The sequence below is a fragment of the Hemicordylus capensis genome, chromosome 5 (genome assembly GCF_027244095.1).
Source record: "Hemicordylus capensis ecotype Gifberg chromosome 5, rHemCap1.1.pri, whole genome shotgun sequence".
Classification (NCBI taxonomy): domain Eukaryota; kingdom Metazoa; phylum Chordata; class Lepidosauria; order Squamata; family Cordylidae; genus Hemicordylus; species Hemicordylus capensis.
Genome location: NC_069661.1, coordinates 75225638 through 75242608, shown reverse-complemented (window position 1 = coordinate 75242608; position 16971 = coordinate 75225638). Strand labels below are relative to the sequence as shown.

The 16971-nt window shown below is 41.8% G+C and overlaps 1 protein-coding gene across 5 annotated transcripts in view; it reads left to right on the top strand.

Annotated features, from left to right (window-relative positions):
- The window catches only part of LOC128328403 (probable ATP-dependent RNA helicase DDX60), a 112616-nt gene that overhangs the window by 7395 nt on the left and 88250 nt on the right, over positions 1 to 16971 (top strand). For all 5 annotated transcript variants that reach the window (XM_053258368.1, XM_053258364.1, XM_053258365.1 and 2 more), the window contains exons 2-4: positions 8121 to 8292; positions 9270 to 9330; positions 16507 to 16693. In XM_053258368.1, the coding sequence (XP_053114343.1) occupies positions 8157 to 8292; positions 9270 to 9330; positions 16507 to 16693 (384 nt within the window). In that variant the 5' untranslated portion in view covers positions 8121 to 8156. The remainder of the gene's footprint in view (positions 1 to 8120; positions 8293 to 9269; positions 9331 to 16506; positions 16694 to 16971) is intronic.

The window sequence follows — 16971 nt, the reverse complement described above, 5'->3', positions numbered from 1 at the left end:
CGAAGTCATCTAAATCAGAGATTCGCCAAGAGTCTGTCCATTAAGAATCAGTGCAGATTTTTTGTTGGTTTTTTGTTTTGTTTAAGAAAACACTATCCTAGACAAAATCTGTTGCAAGATAATTTTTGAAGCCTAGGTTTTCTTGCAGGAAAAAACAAGCAAGCAGCAACCAAGGTTAGACAAGGAGAGTTTCCCACTATAAAGCTGAGTTCCATTTTCTCTCATTTTCCTCACATACAGATGAGTGCATTCCTCAGCAAATGGATACAAGACATGATTATCCAACAGCTATGAAATGTATGGATAGCTTTAAAAACTTTACAAAGACACACATACACATTTTCTTTAACACACACGGCAGACTCCAGCCTGGCACACAGAAATCCCAGGGATCAGTAGCAGGGTTGTAGCTATAATTGAGAGAAAGGGTTCAAAGAACAAGGGCCTCCAGTTCCTGAGGGCCCTCCAGCTCCACCCCCCCCTACTTTCTTCATTATCTCCCTTACCCTGGGGGGCTGCCAGAGAGAGGGATGAACATGGGCCCCCTCTCCCCTGATCAGTAGAGAAATTATTTCTATTTGGATAACAGCTTACCCCTCGCTCTCCACACAGGCGCCCCCCCCACGCCTCCCTCCCTCCCTCTGCTTTCCAAAAGAACTATTACAATGCAAATATCCTGTGATCAGGAAATAAACCGCAAACTAGCTGGACACCCTGCAAAATAGCAATAGCAATAGCACTTACATTTATATACCGCTTTATAGCCAGAGCTCTCTAAGCGGTTTACAATGATTTAGCATATTGCCCCCAACATTCTGGGTACTCATTTTACCGACCTCGGAAGGATGGAAGGCTGAGTCAACCTTGAGCCCCTGGTCAGGATCGAACTTGCAACCTTCTGGTTACAGGGCGGCACTTTTACCACTGCGCCACCAGGGGCTCAAGGTAGCTGAAGTTCCTGTCTGCAGAGAAACTGGCTGGACTCAAAAGCAAAGCTTTCTATTTGGATATCAGCTGAGCTTCCCCCTCGCTTTCTGCACAGGCAGTCGCCCCGCCCACCCTGCTTTCCAGAAGAACTATTGCTAATGGCTCACAGGCGCCTGGCTGTGATGATCTCTGTTGCTCGCCTCACTGCTCCCATCCTGCCTGTGTGTTGAAGGCAGCCGGCAGCTCAGACCATCTGCCTCTCACATGCAGTGCCCAGCCAATGAGAGTGAAGGGGAAGGAGGAGGAGGTGCTAGCGCCTGTTAATGAGACAAAAGGATGTGGGGGAAGGAGGAGGGAGAGAGAAAAGAATATGGCAGTGTCATGGCCAGAAAAAAACCTTTATTTCCCCAGTCAAAACTAAATTATAATGAATGAAGCCCCAGCGTGCAGGCACGTGGGGGACGGGAGTCTCTGGGGTGCCCCCTTTCAAGTGTCGCCCAGGGCACATGCCCTGGCTGCCCCTCCAGTTATGCATCTGGGTATGGACCTGCTCTCCTCTGCTTTAAAGAGGCTGCGTAACGTAAGCCCTCATTTTGAAAGCAATGTGTATGCTATTCAGATGTCGTATCGCATTTCGAGCACATGCCTACTTGGGCCTGATCTGGCAATGCTGTTCTTATGTTCTTATTTTGGGTAAACAACAGCCAAGTGTTCAGAGACTCAAAAGCATCTTATGTCATTCAACCATAGTGTGCATCTGGTTAATCATTTTATTGAGGGTGTGAGATATATCTTGGACTTACTTCCTGTTCCATTATCAAACAATGTTAGTTAAGATATGCTCCAGTAAATGTTAAAATGGGTGTAATAGTTTCCGTCACGCTTATGGAAGAACAATACCTTTTTTTGGGACTACCTCAAAAACCAAATGTCATTTGGATAAGGTCAGTTAGCCTTAAAAATGGAAGGCATCTTGCACCAAAGAGGGTTGGAATTATGTGAAGGTTAAGGAAAGGGCTATATTACATCTGAAAAGGCCATACATCTCTATTGGTACTGTAAAAATTCTAAATAAATACTACTACTGTCCCATCTGCTATAGGAAAAAGCTATTTTATTGCTTAGTACACCCAGTCACCTTAAGTGGCACAGCAGGGAAATGCTTGACTAACAAGCAGAAAGTTGCTAGTTCAAATCTCCGCTGGTACATTTCCCAGACTATGGGAAATAGTACTCCGCTGGTACATTTCCCAGACTATGCTCACCTATATTGGGCAGCAGCGATAGAGGAAGGTGCTGAAAGGCATCATCTCAGCAATGATGCGCTGAGAGGAGGCAATGGTAAGCCCCTTCTGTATTCTACCAAAAGAAAACCACAGGGCTCTGTGGGCACCAGGAGTCGAAATCAACTTGACAGAACACTTTACGTTTACTTTACACTCACCCCGTCCAGCAAAAACAAACTACAGTTCTTACCAGTGCTTGGCTATGTGGAGAAATTAGGCGTGGCAAGTTGTTGCAATAGAAATCTAATTGGATAATGTTTGTAAAGGAATCTAATCAGTTCTGTAATGTGTGGTTGCCCTTTACAGAATTTGAAAAAGTCTGGCCAAATTTAAACGAGCTTAATGCATGTTTGAATGTTCTGTTTAGGGGTAATCAAGATCCATCAGCATAAATGTGAGGTTTGCCATTGATGTGGTCTGCACACTTCATGGTGTGTGGAAATAGGATAATGTTATGGATCAACATTCTGGATCAGCAAACACAGGTGCAAATGCGTGCTATTTGCATACTATTTCTGCTTGCATCCGAAGCCTGGTGATACATGAATGATGACAGTAACTGAATTGGGACTGTGTGTGTATTGCCAAACAAATGTACAGACAGAATGGTTAGCTTTTAAAAAACTATTTATTTATCATTTTAAACACACAAAACAATAATTTAAGCAATGCATCACATAAAACTAGCAAACAAAATACAAACAAAATTCAGCACTATTAGTATCAAAAAGATACAGAAAATATCCATATAACTTTAAATTTAATAATAATTTACACATAATAAATATATTTAACAACTCTATAAGTAGACTTAGAATTGTCAGTAAAATTATGAAAAGAATCTCCCTTTCTAAAAAATAAATTTTATAAGTCACACTCAAAGTTGCTTGGATCTAATTTGTAAGGATAATTTGTCATGTATTAAGATTTCCCATATTTTTGAACCCAATCTCTTATTCCTGGTGGTCTTTAAGTTACAGGAAATTATACAGAACATTTTGCATAATTAATTCCTTGTACAAATCTGAGAATTTAAATACTCTTAAGTCATTCAGTAAAACTGTCTCTGGAACATATGGTACGACAATTCCAATTTTGTCTTTTCGATACTGCAAAACCCTTTGCTAAAATGGGCATAAGTGTGGACAAGACCACTATCAGGTCAGCAGGCTGTTCTAGGAGAAGGGTAGTCAGAAACCTAATAGCTGTCTCCCCTTCCAGCTGTCCTGCCAGCTCTTTGACCTCGGGGAGCACTGCCAACATCCCACATAACCTTACCTTGCTCCTCTGCAATGCCAGGTAGGTCCAAAATAGATTAGAACTCATCCATGATTTGATCGTGGATGAAGGGGCCGACCTGGTGTGTATTACTGAGACTTGGTTGGGGGAGGCTAGTGGCCCAGTCTGGTCCCAGCTTCTTCCTCCAGGATATTCTGTAGGGGAGCAGGTGAGGGGACGTGGGCGGGGAGGTGGTAGCTGTGGTCTATAAGGATAACATCTCCCTTACCAGGGTCCCTGTTAGGGTATCGGACCATATTGAATGTGTGTACTTGAGTTTGGGGACCAGGGATAGATTGGGACTTCTGTTGGTGTACCGATTGCCCCGCTGCCCAACAGAATCCCTTACTGAGCTCACAGACTTGGTCGTGGAACTGGACCAATGGACTTGGTCGCGGACTTGGTCGTTGAAGTCTCCCAGATTTTTGGTGCTGGGGGACTTCAATGTTGTCGGGATCAATTTGTCCGGGGCAGCTCAGGAGTTCGTAAAGGCCATGACAACTATGAGTCCATCCCAAGCGGACTATAGATTGATGCATATTGCAGGTCACACGCTTGATTTGGTCTTTTATTCTGATGAGGGTGGCGTTCCATGGGTGGGGACTCCTACGGTCTCCCCATTGTCATGGATGGACCATCATCTGGTTAAAGTTGGACTTAAAACCACTTTCCCCCTCTGCAGGGGCGAGGGCCTATTAGAATGGTCCGCCTGAAGAGGTTACTGGATCCGGTAGGATTCCAAGAAGCCTTGGAGGGATTTAATGTTGGCTTTGCTAGTGATCCTGTTGATGCCCTGGTTGAGAATTGGAACAACCTGCTACCAGGGCAGTAGACACGATTTCTCCTAAGCGTCCTGTCTGACCCACTTCAAAATTGGCCCCTTGGTATACGGAAGATCTACGGGGACTGAAGCGGCAAGGTATGTGACTGGAACGCAAATGGAGAAAGACTCGACTCAAATCTGACAGAATACGACATGGAGCACATTTAAAGATCTATGCTCAGGCGATACGTGCAGCAAAGAAGCGGCTCTTTTCTGCCCATATTGCCTCTGCGAGTTCACGTCTGGCGGAGTAGTTCAGGGTTGTGAGGGGACTAGTATCTGCCCCCTCTCCCTTGAACCAGAATTTGGAAGCATTAGTTACCCGCTGTGATGTGTTTAATGAATTTTTTGCAGACAAAATCTCTTGGATTCGGGCCGACTTAGATGGAGACTCCACAATTAATTTGATGTCTGAACTGGAGATATCGAATAACTCCTCATATATGATTCAACTGGATCAATTTCAGTTTGTGACTCCTGAGGATATGGACAAGCTGCTTGGAGCAGTGAGGCCTACCACTTGTTCTCTTGACCCTTGTCCGACATGGCTTGTTCGATCTAGCAGGGAGGCTGTTGTAGGCGGCCTGGTAAAAATAATAAATGCTTCTCTGAGGGAGGGCAGGATGCCTCCTTGTCTTAAGGAGGCAATTATTAGACCTCTTCTAAAGAAGCCTGTGTTAGATCCCTCGAGCAATTATAGGCCAGTTTCCAATCTCCCATGGCTGGGCAAGGTAATTGAAAGGGTGGTGGCTTCTCAGCTCCAAGCGGTCTTGGAGGAAACTAATTATCTAGACCCATTTCAAACTGGTTTTTGGGCAGGCTATGGGGTGGAGAATGCCTTGGTCAGCCTGGTGGACGATCTCCAACTGGAAATTGACAGAGGAAGTGTGACTCTGTTGGTCCTCTTGGATCTCTCTGCAGATTTTGATACTATCGACCATAGTATCCTTCTGGAACGTCTGAGGGTGTTGGGGGTGGGAGGCACTGTTTTACAGTGGTTCTGCTCCTACCTCTCAGACAGATTCCAGATGGTGTTGATTGGAGATTGTTGCTCTTCAAAATCTGAGCTTAAGTATGGTGTCCCTCAAAGCTCCATACTCTCTCCAATGCTTTTTAACATCTACATGAAACCGCTGGGAGAGATCATCAGGGGATTTGGAGCTGGGTGTTACCAGTATGCTGATGACACCCAGATTTACTTCTCGATGTCAGCTTCTTCAGGAGTTGGCATATCCTCCCTAAATGCCTGCCTGGAAGCAGTAATGGGCTGGATGAGGGAGAATAAACTGAATCCAGATAAGACGAAGGTACTTATTGTGCAGGATCAGAACTCTAGAGACGATTTTGATCTACCTGTTCTAGATGAGGTTACACTTCCCCAAAAGGAACAGGTTCGCAGTCTGGGAGTACTTCTGGATCAATGTCTCTCCTTGGTTTCTCAGGTTGAGGCGGTGGCCAGGGGTGCTTTCTATCAGTTCCGTCTGATATGCCAGCTGCACCCTTTTCTTGAAATCAATGACCACAAAACAGTGGTACATTTGTTGGTAACCTCCAGACTTGACTTCTTTAATGCGCTCTACATGGGGCTGCATTTGTATGTAGTCGGGAAACTCCAGTTGGTTCAGAATGCGGCATGCAGGTTGGTCTCTGGGTCATCTAGTAGAGACCATATTACTCCTGTATTGAAGGAGTTACACTGGCTGCTGATATGTTTCCTGGCAAAATACAAGGTGTTAGTTATAATTTACAAACCCCTAAATGGCTTGGGCCCTGGGTATTTAAGAGAGCGTCTTCCTCGCTATGAGCCCCACAGCCCATTGAGGTCACTTGAGGAGGTCCATCTCCATTTGCTGCCAACTCGTGTGGTGGCTACACAGAGACGGGCCTTCTCTGCTGCTGCCCCGAGATTGTGGAATGCGCTCCCTGCTGGGATGCGATCCTCCCCATCTCTGACAATTTTAAAAAAACTTCTGAAAACATATCTCTTCAGCTAGGCTTCCTCAGCTTTTTAAAACTTGTTTTTATATTGTTCTGATTATTTAATTGCTGTTTTACGATGTTTTAAATTGTTAATCATTGTTTTATGCTTTTATATTTTTGCTTTAATTATTAACTGATTTTAATGGTGTTTTAATGTAAACCGCCCTGAGCCTTTTGGAAGCTCGGTATAAAAGTTTTAATAATAATAAATAAATAATAAATATATATCATAATATGTACTAGTCTTGCCACAATTTGTCCTGCATAGAAATGTCTTCTAAGACCCTAAGTGGGTCAACCATAATGGCATTTTGTATCATAGCATCATGATCTTAAAAGATGATTTTAGGGGACCACTTGACCATACTTATGACCAGTGTAATTTATCCAGTGAGTAAACTAAATCTCTTTCCTTACATATGTATCCTATTTCATAGACACCAAATATTTATATATTCTCAAAATACCTTTCATATTAGATCTTCCACATTAATTTCTCAAATATTGTTTCATGCCTTCTTTTATATTAATCTTAGACAGAAAGTGTTGCACTTGAATATATTCAAACCAGTGGAAGCTTTGAATACATATTTTATCCATTAAGTCTTTTCTTGACTTCATCTCTTTTCCTTGCACCAACTGACTAATACGATGTAATGAGTTCAGTTTCCATAATTTGAATGCTGACAGATCTTTACCTGGTTGGGGGAAAAAAAAATCCAAGAATCTTTGATGCATCTGACTATTTAGGAACATCCCCCACCCCACATTTGTCCCACACGGATATCATTGATGCCAGGTACAGATTTGTTGTTGAATTTAAAGACCTTCTATACTTGTCTTACCACAAGGTTCTTCCAGTCTATAGCCAAGTAGCCCACAATATTCTGTGCCTAACCACCCACAGTATTCTGTGCCTAGCCACATTTAGTTCATCCTTACTACATTTCAGGCAGACTGGGATGCATGATTTAGATTTTATTTAGCAGAATATTCAGAATTTTAATGATGGAATGCAGTTTTTGCAGCTCACCTTAACTATGCAGACTGCTATGCCTATATAATAAGAAAAAGAAGAGCTTACATTTTCAAGTACCATCCCTTTCAGATGTTGGTAGGAAAACTTTTGCGTCTAATACTACACTTTCAAAACTTCAAAATTTGAGAAACGGTAAAACCCAGAAAGTCACTTAAAACATCATTATTTAATATAATAAATACCCACTTTCTATTGGCAATAGATCAAGAGAGTAAATAAGCACAGAGAGGGAAAGAGAGAGGGAGTATAGTTTTTTTTAACCAGTTGTGTGTGTGTGTGTGTGTATATGTGTGTGTGTGTATACACACACACACACACACACAATTTAGGATGTGTGAGCCAAACTTTAGGTTCGGCATAAAACACAGCCAGTGTGGTGTAGTGGTTAGAGTGCTGGACTAGGACCAGGGAGACCTGAGTTCAAATCCCCATTCAGCCATGAAACTAGCTGGGTGACTCTGGGCCAGTCACTTCTCTCTCAGCCTAACCTACTTTACAGGGTTGTTGTGAGGAGAAACTCAAGTATGTAGTACACCGCTCTGGGCTCTTTGGAGGAAGAGCGGGATATAAATGTAAAAATAATAATAATAAATAATATTTAAAAATTTAATCTGTGCAGCTTTTGGACATACTGAAGTGATATTTTCAAGCTTTTCTATGACATATATGACATAGAACTAGTTTCTGTAGAGCTCTAAATATGTAGATAGCAGTTTGTTTTTAATGATAGTTATGATGGGCATTTAGAACAGTTGAATCATGGATACATGTAATTGTTTTTTTAAAGTAATGGGATGTGCAGATTAAAGACTCAAATATAAACATGCCAAAGAGGAAGACTGCCAAAAGCTCAAAGCCTGCCAAGACTTCTGGAGAGCAGGTAGGAGATTCAAGATCTTTGAACAAGGTCAAGTTGGCAAAGAAGAAGCAAAAGCAAATAACAGTTCTAAGTGAACAAGGTATGTATTTCCAAAAATCTAGGTGAGTGATCATAACTGACTCTTATTTGTATCCATACTAATCTTGATATTTGTACAAGACATTTTGTCACATCTGTATAGCCATGTTCTCTTGGTCCTTCTGTAATGTAAACTTCTACATTAATGTGCATGCTGATGTTTAGTGTAACACTGTCCATATCTGAACCTCACCTCGGATTAAACAGTATTCCATATTCCTTGGCACTAGTCTCAGAAGTTTAGGCACTTGTCCAGGTAGGTGTCTGGAATTTCCCTAGTCTACTTATTTCTGATTTTGATACTTTCTCTGTGGTAAAGGTCCAGATTTTGCAGCTAAAATGATCCAAATTGCCACTAACTATATATATGTATATGTATGTATGTATTCCAGATGAACAGTTGTTTGTAGACCAACTAAACAAAAAGTTTGTGTCGGGAGAATAAAGCAGGGGTGCTTTGGATCAGATTACTTTGGAATCCTAAAGAATGTTTTTCTCTCTCATATTTTGTTTGGACACAAAATGCACTCTGTATGTATAAATGGTAAACACAATTCACTGTGTTTTGAATTGTGTGTTTTTATGTTTTTTAAAAAGTTGTTGTACACCGCCCAGAGTCTCTGGATGGGGCAGTTTATAAATCAATGAATGAATGAAATGAGAAAAAGCTCTTTTAAAATTTGATATATTGTCAATTTTGTTTTCTCTTTAGTCCCCCCTCCTCTCTTTTTTATTCTCTGTGATTTGAATAATGTCCTAACTGTTTCATTAAGCTTAATTTCAAACAACCAAATATAAATTAAGGGGAAGAAATCACCCCAACTCACTTTGGGAATCACAGAAATGCTTCCCAGGTGGTTGTGCTTCCACGTTTAGGGTTTTAGATGCAAACATACTTTTTTGATAATGTGTGAGCTAGACCTGATAGATCTCTTGCGCAACTGCTGGATTCATCATTCATAAATTGTTCTTTTTCAGAGCAAAAATGCTTGTTGGAACAAATCACTGATTTAATATTCAAAGATATACCAAAATCTCAGTAAGTATGATGTCTAAATGTCCATCAGAAGAATGGGCTATTGTTGAATAATCTTCTGGAAGTTCTGTTATAATGTTGGAGGACATTTCTGTTTGACCATCATAGAAAAAAGTTGTAAATAGAGGAATGGACTAATAAACAGGGGTTCACATAATTTTTAAGACTAGGTTCCTGTCTACATTGGGCCTTTTCCACTGCTGAGAGGCCCAGGGAGCCAGTGGTGAGGATGGCAGGAACCCCAATGAGGGTAGCCGGTGGGAGGAGGGCAGTAGCTAGCAAGGTGTCCCTAGATGGTACCCCTGCTCACTCCGCAAAGCAACACCTTTTAAAGTGATGATTCTCTTATATTAAGCTGGTGGAAAGCAACTGGCCCTATCCAACCGCAGCACAGCATTCCTCCAGTGGCTGTTGCTGGTATCTGCCTTGTGTTTCTTTTTAGATTGGGAGCCCTTTGGGGACAGGGAGCCATCTTATTTATGTATTATTATTTTTTCTGTGTAAAAATAATAATACATAAATTATTATCTCAAAGCATTTTGCTTTGAGAATTTGGTTGAAGAAGGGTATATAAATAATTGTTGTCATTATTTGTGCAGTTTGGGGAACATTTGAGTACTCTTACAGGTTTTTGGTACTCATGAGTACATGAATACTACTTATGTGAATCCTTGCTAACTAACATTTGACCCACACAAACACTATACATTACAAAACTGACTTATATAATCTTCTTCTATGACAAACTTTGATTTTAAAAACCCACTTTCACACATGTGTAGTTATTGAATTCTGAAGAGTTGTTCTTTTTCAGTGAATTAAATGCAGGTTGCCTTATAATCCAAAGTTTCTATTAGCTTAAGCATTGTTAACACCTTTCTTTGGACCTGATGTGTGTGTCATCTCTGAAGTGCCTAAAGTGGTTAACTTCCTGGAAGTATTGTCCATATTTTCTGAAAGTTGTTAACAATCCCACTGATCTCCACTTAATGCAAAGAGCACATCCCACTTTGATATAAATATGCCAAGAATGGGTTACAGAATTGAGACAAAGCATATTCCCAGGACAGTGGAAATGTTCTTAATTCAACAGTCCTAAACTCTTATCTCCGACTTGGCTAGAATTAAAAATTGTTATTGCAGATTCATTGGTGCCCTGCCAAATTAGTCAAACAAAACTATTCTGAAATTTCTGCTGGCTGGAGATAATGGAGAATTCTGCTCTTACACTTACTTCTGAGCACCAAATGAACAAAGGAGATTTTTAAAATAAATTTGCCTTATGAAATATTAATACTTTGGTTGCCATCTTTCCAAAATACACACTTTATCTTCCACTTCCAAAACAAACATGTATTGAAAGTGGAAGATAATGTGTGGATTTTGAAAAGATGGCAACCAAAGTATTAATATTGCATAGGGCAAATTTATTTTAAAAATCTCCTTTGTACATTTGGTGCTTGGTTACATTCTAACCTAATGAGCCCTAAATATATTGCATAAAGCTTGGATTTAATATTTATTTATTTAAAATATTTCTATTCTGCCCAAAACTTGTGTCTCTGGGTGGTTTAAAATTAAAATAATTTAAAAACCAGTATTAAAATTATTTAAAACTATAAATCTAATTGAAAGCCTAGGTGCATGAATGTGTCTTCAGTGCCTTTTAAAAAGTTGCCAAAGTTAGGGAGGCTCTTATTTCAACAGGGAGCGCATTCCAAAGTCCAGGGGCTGCAATGGAGAAGGCCCGTTCCTGAGTAGCTGCTGGATGAGTTGGCGGCTGCCACAGGCGAACTTCTCCAGATGATCTTAGCAGGCGGTGGGGCTCATGGCGAAGAAGACATTCTCTTAAATACCCACGGCCTAAACTGTTTAGGGCTTTATAGGTAATGACCAGAACGTTGTATTTTACCCGGAAATGTATCGGTAGCCAGTGCAATTCCTTAAATACATGAGTAAAATGGTCTCTCCTAGATGACCCAGAGACCAACCTGGCTGCTGCATTCTGAACCAACTGCAGTTTCCGGACTACATACAAAGGCAGCCCCACATAGTAATGAAAAAACCCCACTGCAGTAATCCAGCCTAGAGGTTACCAGCAGATGTACCACTGTTTTGAGGTCATTCATCTCAAGAAATGGATGCAGCTGGCATATCAGCTGAAGCTGATAGAAGGCACTTCTGGCCACCGCCTAAACCTGGGACACCAGGGAGAGGTTCAGATCTAGAAGCACCCCCAGACTGCGTACCTGTTCCTTCTGGGGGAGTGTGACCCCATCCAGAACCAGCAGATCAAAATAATCTCCTGAATTTCAACCCCGCACAATAGGTACCTCTGTCTTATCTGGACTCAGTCTCAGTTTGTTATCCCTCATCCAGCCCATTACTGCCTCCAGGCAGGCGTTTAGGGAGCTTATGCCTTCTCCTGATTATGTTGACAAGGAGAAATAGATTTGGGTGTCATCAGCATATTGATAACACTTTGCACCAAATCCCCTGATGATCTCTCCCAGGGGTTTCATGTAGATGCTAAATAACATCAGAGACAATACAGAGCCCTGAGGGACACCATAGGAAAGTTCAGATTTTGAAGAAGAGCAGTCTCCAAGGGACACCATTTGGAATCTGCCAGAGAGGTAGGAGTGGAACCACTGCAAAGCAGTGCCTCCCACCTCCAATCCCCTCAGATGTTCCAGAAGGATACTATGGTCAATAGTATCGAAAGCTGCCAAGAGATCCAAAAGGACCAACAGAATCACACTCTTTCTGTCAGTTCCCAATTGGGGATCATCCATCAGGCCGACCAAGGCAGTCTCTACACCGTAGCCCGCTGGAAAGCCATTTTGAAATGGGTCTAGATAATCAGTTTCCTCCAAGACCACCTTGAGCTGGGACGCCACCACCTTCTCAATCACCTTGTCCAGACATGAAATATTGGAGACAGGCCTCTAATTATTTAAGTCTGAGGGGTCCAAGGCAGGCTTCTTCTGAAGCGGTCTTAAGACAAGGAGGCATCCTGCCCTCCTTCAAAGAAGCATTTATAAAAACTACCAGGCCCTCTACAAAAGCCAGCCTGCCAGATAGTATAAGCCAGGCAAAGATCAAGAGGGCACGTGGTAGGCTGCACCATTCCAAGCAACTTGTCCACATCCTCAGGAGTCACAAACAAACTGATTCAGGGTCACCACAAAAGAGTAGCTGCTGGACACCTCAGTGTCAGACTCTGTAATAATTGTGTGAATCCAAGTCAGCCTGAATACAAGAGATTTTGTCCGCAAATAACTCATTAAGAACGTCACAGTGAATAATTGTTGGTTCTGTGTACTGATTCAAGGGGGGAGAGGCGCACATTAGCCCCTTCTGAACAACTCCATCAGACATGAACTTGTGGAGCCGATACGAGAGGAAAAGAATGGCTTCTTTGCTGCACACATCGCCTGAGCATAGATCTTCAAATTCTCTCTATGTAATAATCTGTCAGATTCAAGTCGAGTCTTCCTCCACTTGCACTCTAGTCATCTACCTCGCTGCTTCAGCCCCCGTAATTCTTCTGTATACCAAGGGGCCAGTTTCGAAGTGGGTCAGAGAGGACGCTTACAAGCAATCGTGTTCACTGTCCTGGTAAGCTGATTATTCCAGTTCTCCAGCAGAGTGTTGACAGGGTCACCAGCAGAGCTAACACTAAATCCCTCCAAGGCTTCTTGGAATCCTATTGGATCCAGTAATCTTCTCGGGCACCCCTGCGGAGGTGGGATGTGGTCATGAGTCCAACCTTAACCAGATGGTGGTCCATCCATGACAAAGGGGAAATCACAGGTGTCCCCACCCATGGGCCACCACCCTGTTCAGACTGAAAGACCAGATCAAGCACGTGACCAGCAAAATGCGTCGGTCCTGAGACCACCTGGGAGAAGCCCATAGTCATCATGGCCGCTATGAACTCATGAACCGCCCCCGACAAATTGGTCCTAAAATGAACATTGAAGTCCCCCAGCACCACAAGCCTAGGAGACTCGAACGCCAAGCCTGAGACCAAGTCCATCAGCTCAGTTAGGGACTCTAGCAGGCAGTGGGATGATCGGTACACCAACAGAAGTCCCAGTCTATCCCTGGTCCCCAAACTTAGGTACACACATTCAGTATGGTCAGACACTTCAACAGGGGTCCTGGCAAGGGAGATATTGTTCTTGTAGCAACCACTCCACCTCCGCACCCACTTCCCCTCCCTTCCTCCTCAGCAGAGTACCCTGGAGGAAGAAGCCAGGACCAGACTGGGCCGCCAGCCTCCCCCAACCAAGCCTCTGTAATACATACCTGATCGGCCTCTTCATCCAGAATCAAATCATGGATGAGTTCAGGTTTATTCTGGACCGACATGGTATTACAAAGACGTAAGATGAGGCTCTCTGGGTGATTAGTATTGCTTTCCAAGGTCAAAGAGCTGGCAGGACAGCCAGAAGGGGAGACTGCAATTAAGTTTCTGATTTCCCTTCCCCTGCAACAGCCAGCTGACCTGTCAACATTACTTGGTTGTAATATGTTTAGAGATGTTACTAAACTTTGCAATTTCTTGGTGCACCTCAACTACTCATAATGCTTGCCTTAAATACAAGGCAGGTGAGAAGCTAATATGAGGCAGATGTCAGGAACTAAGAAAATTGCACTTATCAATGTTCCCGGCTCTTAACACACTGCCACAGCAACATCTGTGGAGAGGGAGAGAGCCTCCATTCTTTCCTTTTTCTTGCCATCCCTGTCTTTGTAGCAGCAGCACAAGGTAAGCAGGCAGGTGAGGTGGAATAGAAGCTGGACATTTTGCAGGTTACATGCTGCAATAGTTTTGCAACATGTCCATTAAGCGCCATTAAGGAGGTCCGTCTCCAGTTGCCATCGGTTCGTCTGGTGGCGACGTAGAGGCGGGCCTTCTCTGTAGCTGCTCCTGGGCTGTGGAATGCACTCCTGGCAGAAAGTTGTAAATTGAGATCATTGCCATCCTTCAGGAGAGCCCTTAAAACCTACCTATTTGGCCAGGGTTTTAAATGATTAACTGTTTTAAATTGTTGCCCTGATTTTCAGGGCTTTTAGCTGTTTTATTGGTTTTATTGTATTTTAATAGTTGATTTTAGTTGTTAATTTGTTTTGTTTATATCATGCTGTGAACTGCCCTGAGCCATTTTGGAAGGGCAGTATATAAATTAATTAAATAAATAATAAATAATAAATAATAAAATAAGTGCCCTTCTCATTGCTCATGTTGCGACATTGTGGTCGCTGTGCTGTCACCAGGGTGCCATCCATATTTCTGATGCCTTGATTTGGGTTTTATTGATGTGTTTTGGCCATATAACATCATAAAACTGTTGCAGGAAAGTGCTGTGTTTTTCCATTATACGGAGGCTTGCCTATGTTTGATGCATTGCAACATGGTGTGGTCTGGATGGTTCACTTGGATTTGCCAATTTTTACAACTGCTTTCCACTCATTCCTAAAATAATGTTGCCGGTCATGTAAAATTATTATTTTTCAATTTTTCAATCCGGGTTCTTGTGCAAGGGTGCAACTCGTTTCTCATCTGCTTTCGGCTTTTGATTTCAATTGCTCGTGTTTTTCATTAAGACATTTTTTAATTTTGGACACATTCACACTGGATTTGCTGGCTCATTCGGCAGATAGAGGATCTGTTGATATGTAAAGCTACACTATGTGTATGTGTGTGTATATATAAATATTGTTGCCTCTCAGTTTTTCATTTCTGCCTTTGCCCTAGGTTTCGGTCACATTTGTTTCTGAAATTTCAGATTTTAAGCCTCCCCCCCATATATATATATATATATATATATGTGTGTGTGTGTGTGTGTGTATTTCCGCTCCGTTTCATTTCTGCTTTCGTCCTTGGCTTTTGATTCCATTGGTTTCATGCCCCATGTGTGTGTTGCTTCTGCTTGCGCAAAGGAAAAAGTGCTTTCCTTTGCACAAAAGCACTAAGAATTCTTTTAAAAGAGTTTGTTGCATCAGTGGTTCCCCACCTCCTCCATGACCCTGTTGGCTGGAAATGTGGGCAGTGGGCAGTGAATGTGATCCAGGTGGAATATGGACACCTCCTGCCTGGAAAACCCATTGTAGTGGCAGGTGATACGAATGGCCCAAACCCGTCACATTGCATAGAAAACTGCATCAGATCTGCTGCGCTCACAGTTTCAAACCTCTGCCTAATTCCACTGAACTTTGCAACTCTTTAACCATTGCAAATCTTGTAGTCTGGAAAGCACCCTGGAGACACATACATTGGGGGAGAGAAGGCTAGTAATTTGAGGGTGAGAGAGGCCAAAAGGAATTTATAGGCTTATGGGGCTGGGGGAAGGGATCAAACTCACATAATATCCCCAATTTATTCAGATTGGCTTGGCATAAGCCAAGCCACTTTCCAGTTGTTTCAACAGTAGTTCAGCTTATTCTGAGCTAGCTGAAGAGAACTTGTTTGTGTACTCTCATGTGCCACTTTGATTGCTGAATGACTAGTTTTATGGTCTTGGAAATCCCACTCTCCACTTTATTGATGGCTGAGTAGAACTATTAGACTTGGCTTCTTGAATGTCAGTCTCTCTCTCTCTCTCTCTCTCTCTCTCTCACACACACACACACACACACACACACACACACACACACACACACACGACAGCTTTTATGGCCTGGTATACCTGACTTGTTCCCCAGTTGACACACAACAACTCGCCCTCAACTCCTTAGCAGGTTTTTATTTATAATTCATCTCCATTTTTATTATTAGTTAATGTTACAGAAAAAGATATATTTGAAAAATTACTGATACAATACACTGTAATCTCCTTGTCCTTTGACGATTGCTTGATTGCTTGATTGATTGTTAGATTTATATATTGCCTTTCATTAAAACAATCCCAAGGTGGTTTACAACAGAATTTAAAAACAAGATTGTAAAAATGACACAATTAAAATATTAAGCTAAAAATATAAAACAAATCTGATTAAAAATTTAAAACACAAGCTTAAAAACAGTACAAAAATACAAAGAAGCAGCAGCAGAGACAATCATATAAAAGCCTAGATAAAAAGCCAAGATTTAACATCCTTTTAAAGATTTTAACATCTTCATTTGTGGAATTTCCTATCTGACATCTGTCATGTGCTTTCTTTCTCTAGAGTCAGCTTGCTGAATGACTATGTGGAATCAGAATTTATTCTGATTGATGGTGATTCATTGTTCATCACTTGTGCAAGTGACTCGACACTTCAGCGAGGGCAGAACTTGCACTTCTTTTTCCTAGTCGAATGCTTTTTGCTGGATTTAACAAGCAAAGGAGCCAAATACATCATTGTTTTCTTTAAGGTAATACAGTATGCGGAAGATTTTTGCTACGTTTCTATTTGGATTGATTTTCTGAGGAGGATATGTATAATTCACTTGGTACTCCTTAAAACAAAGTAATCCATGCTCATGTTGAACCTTTATCTTCTAGAATGGTTGTTACAGTCTAGAATGGTTGTTACAATAAAGATAATTAGGGCTACAGTCCTATACATGTTCATGCTCAAATATGTCCCAACTGAACTCAGTGGTATCCATTGGTCAGTAAGTATGCACAGAATAGGATTGCAAAGTACAAT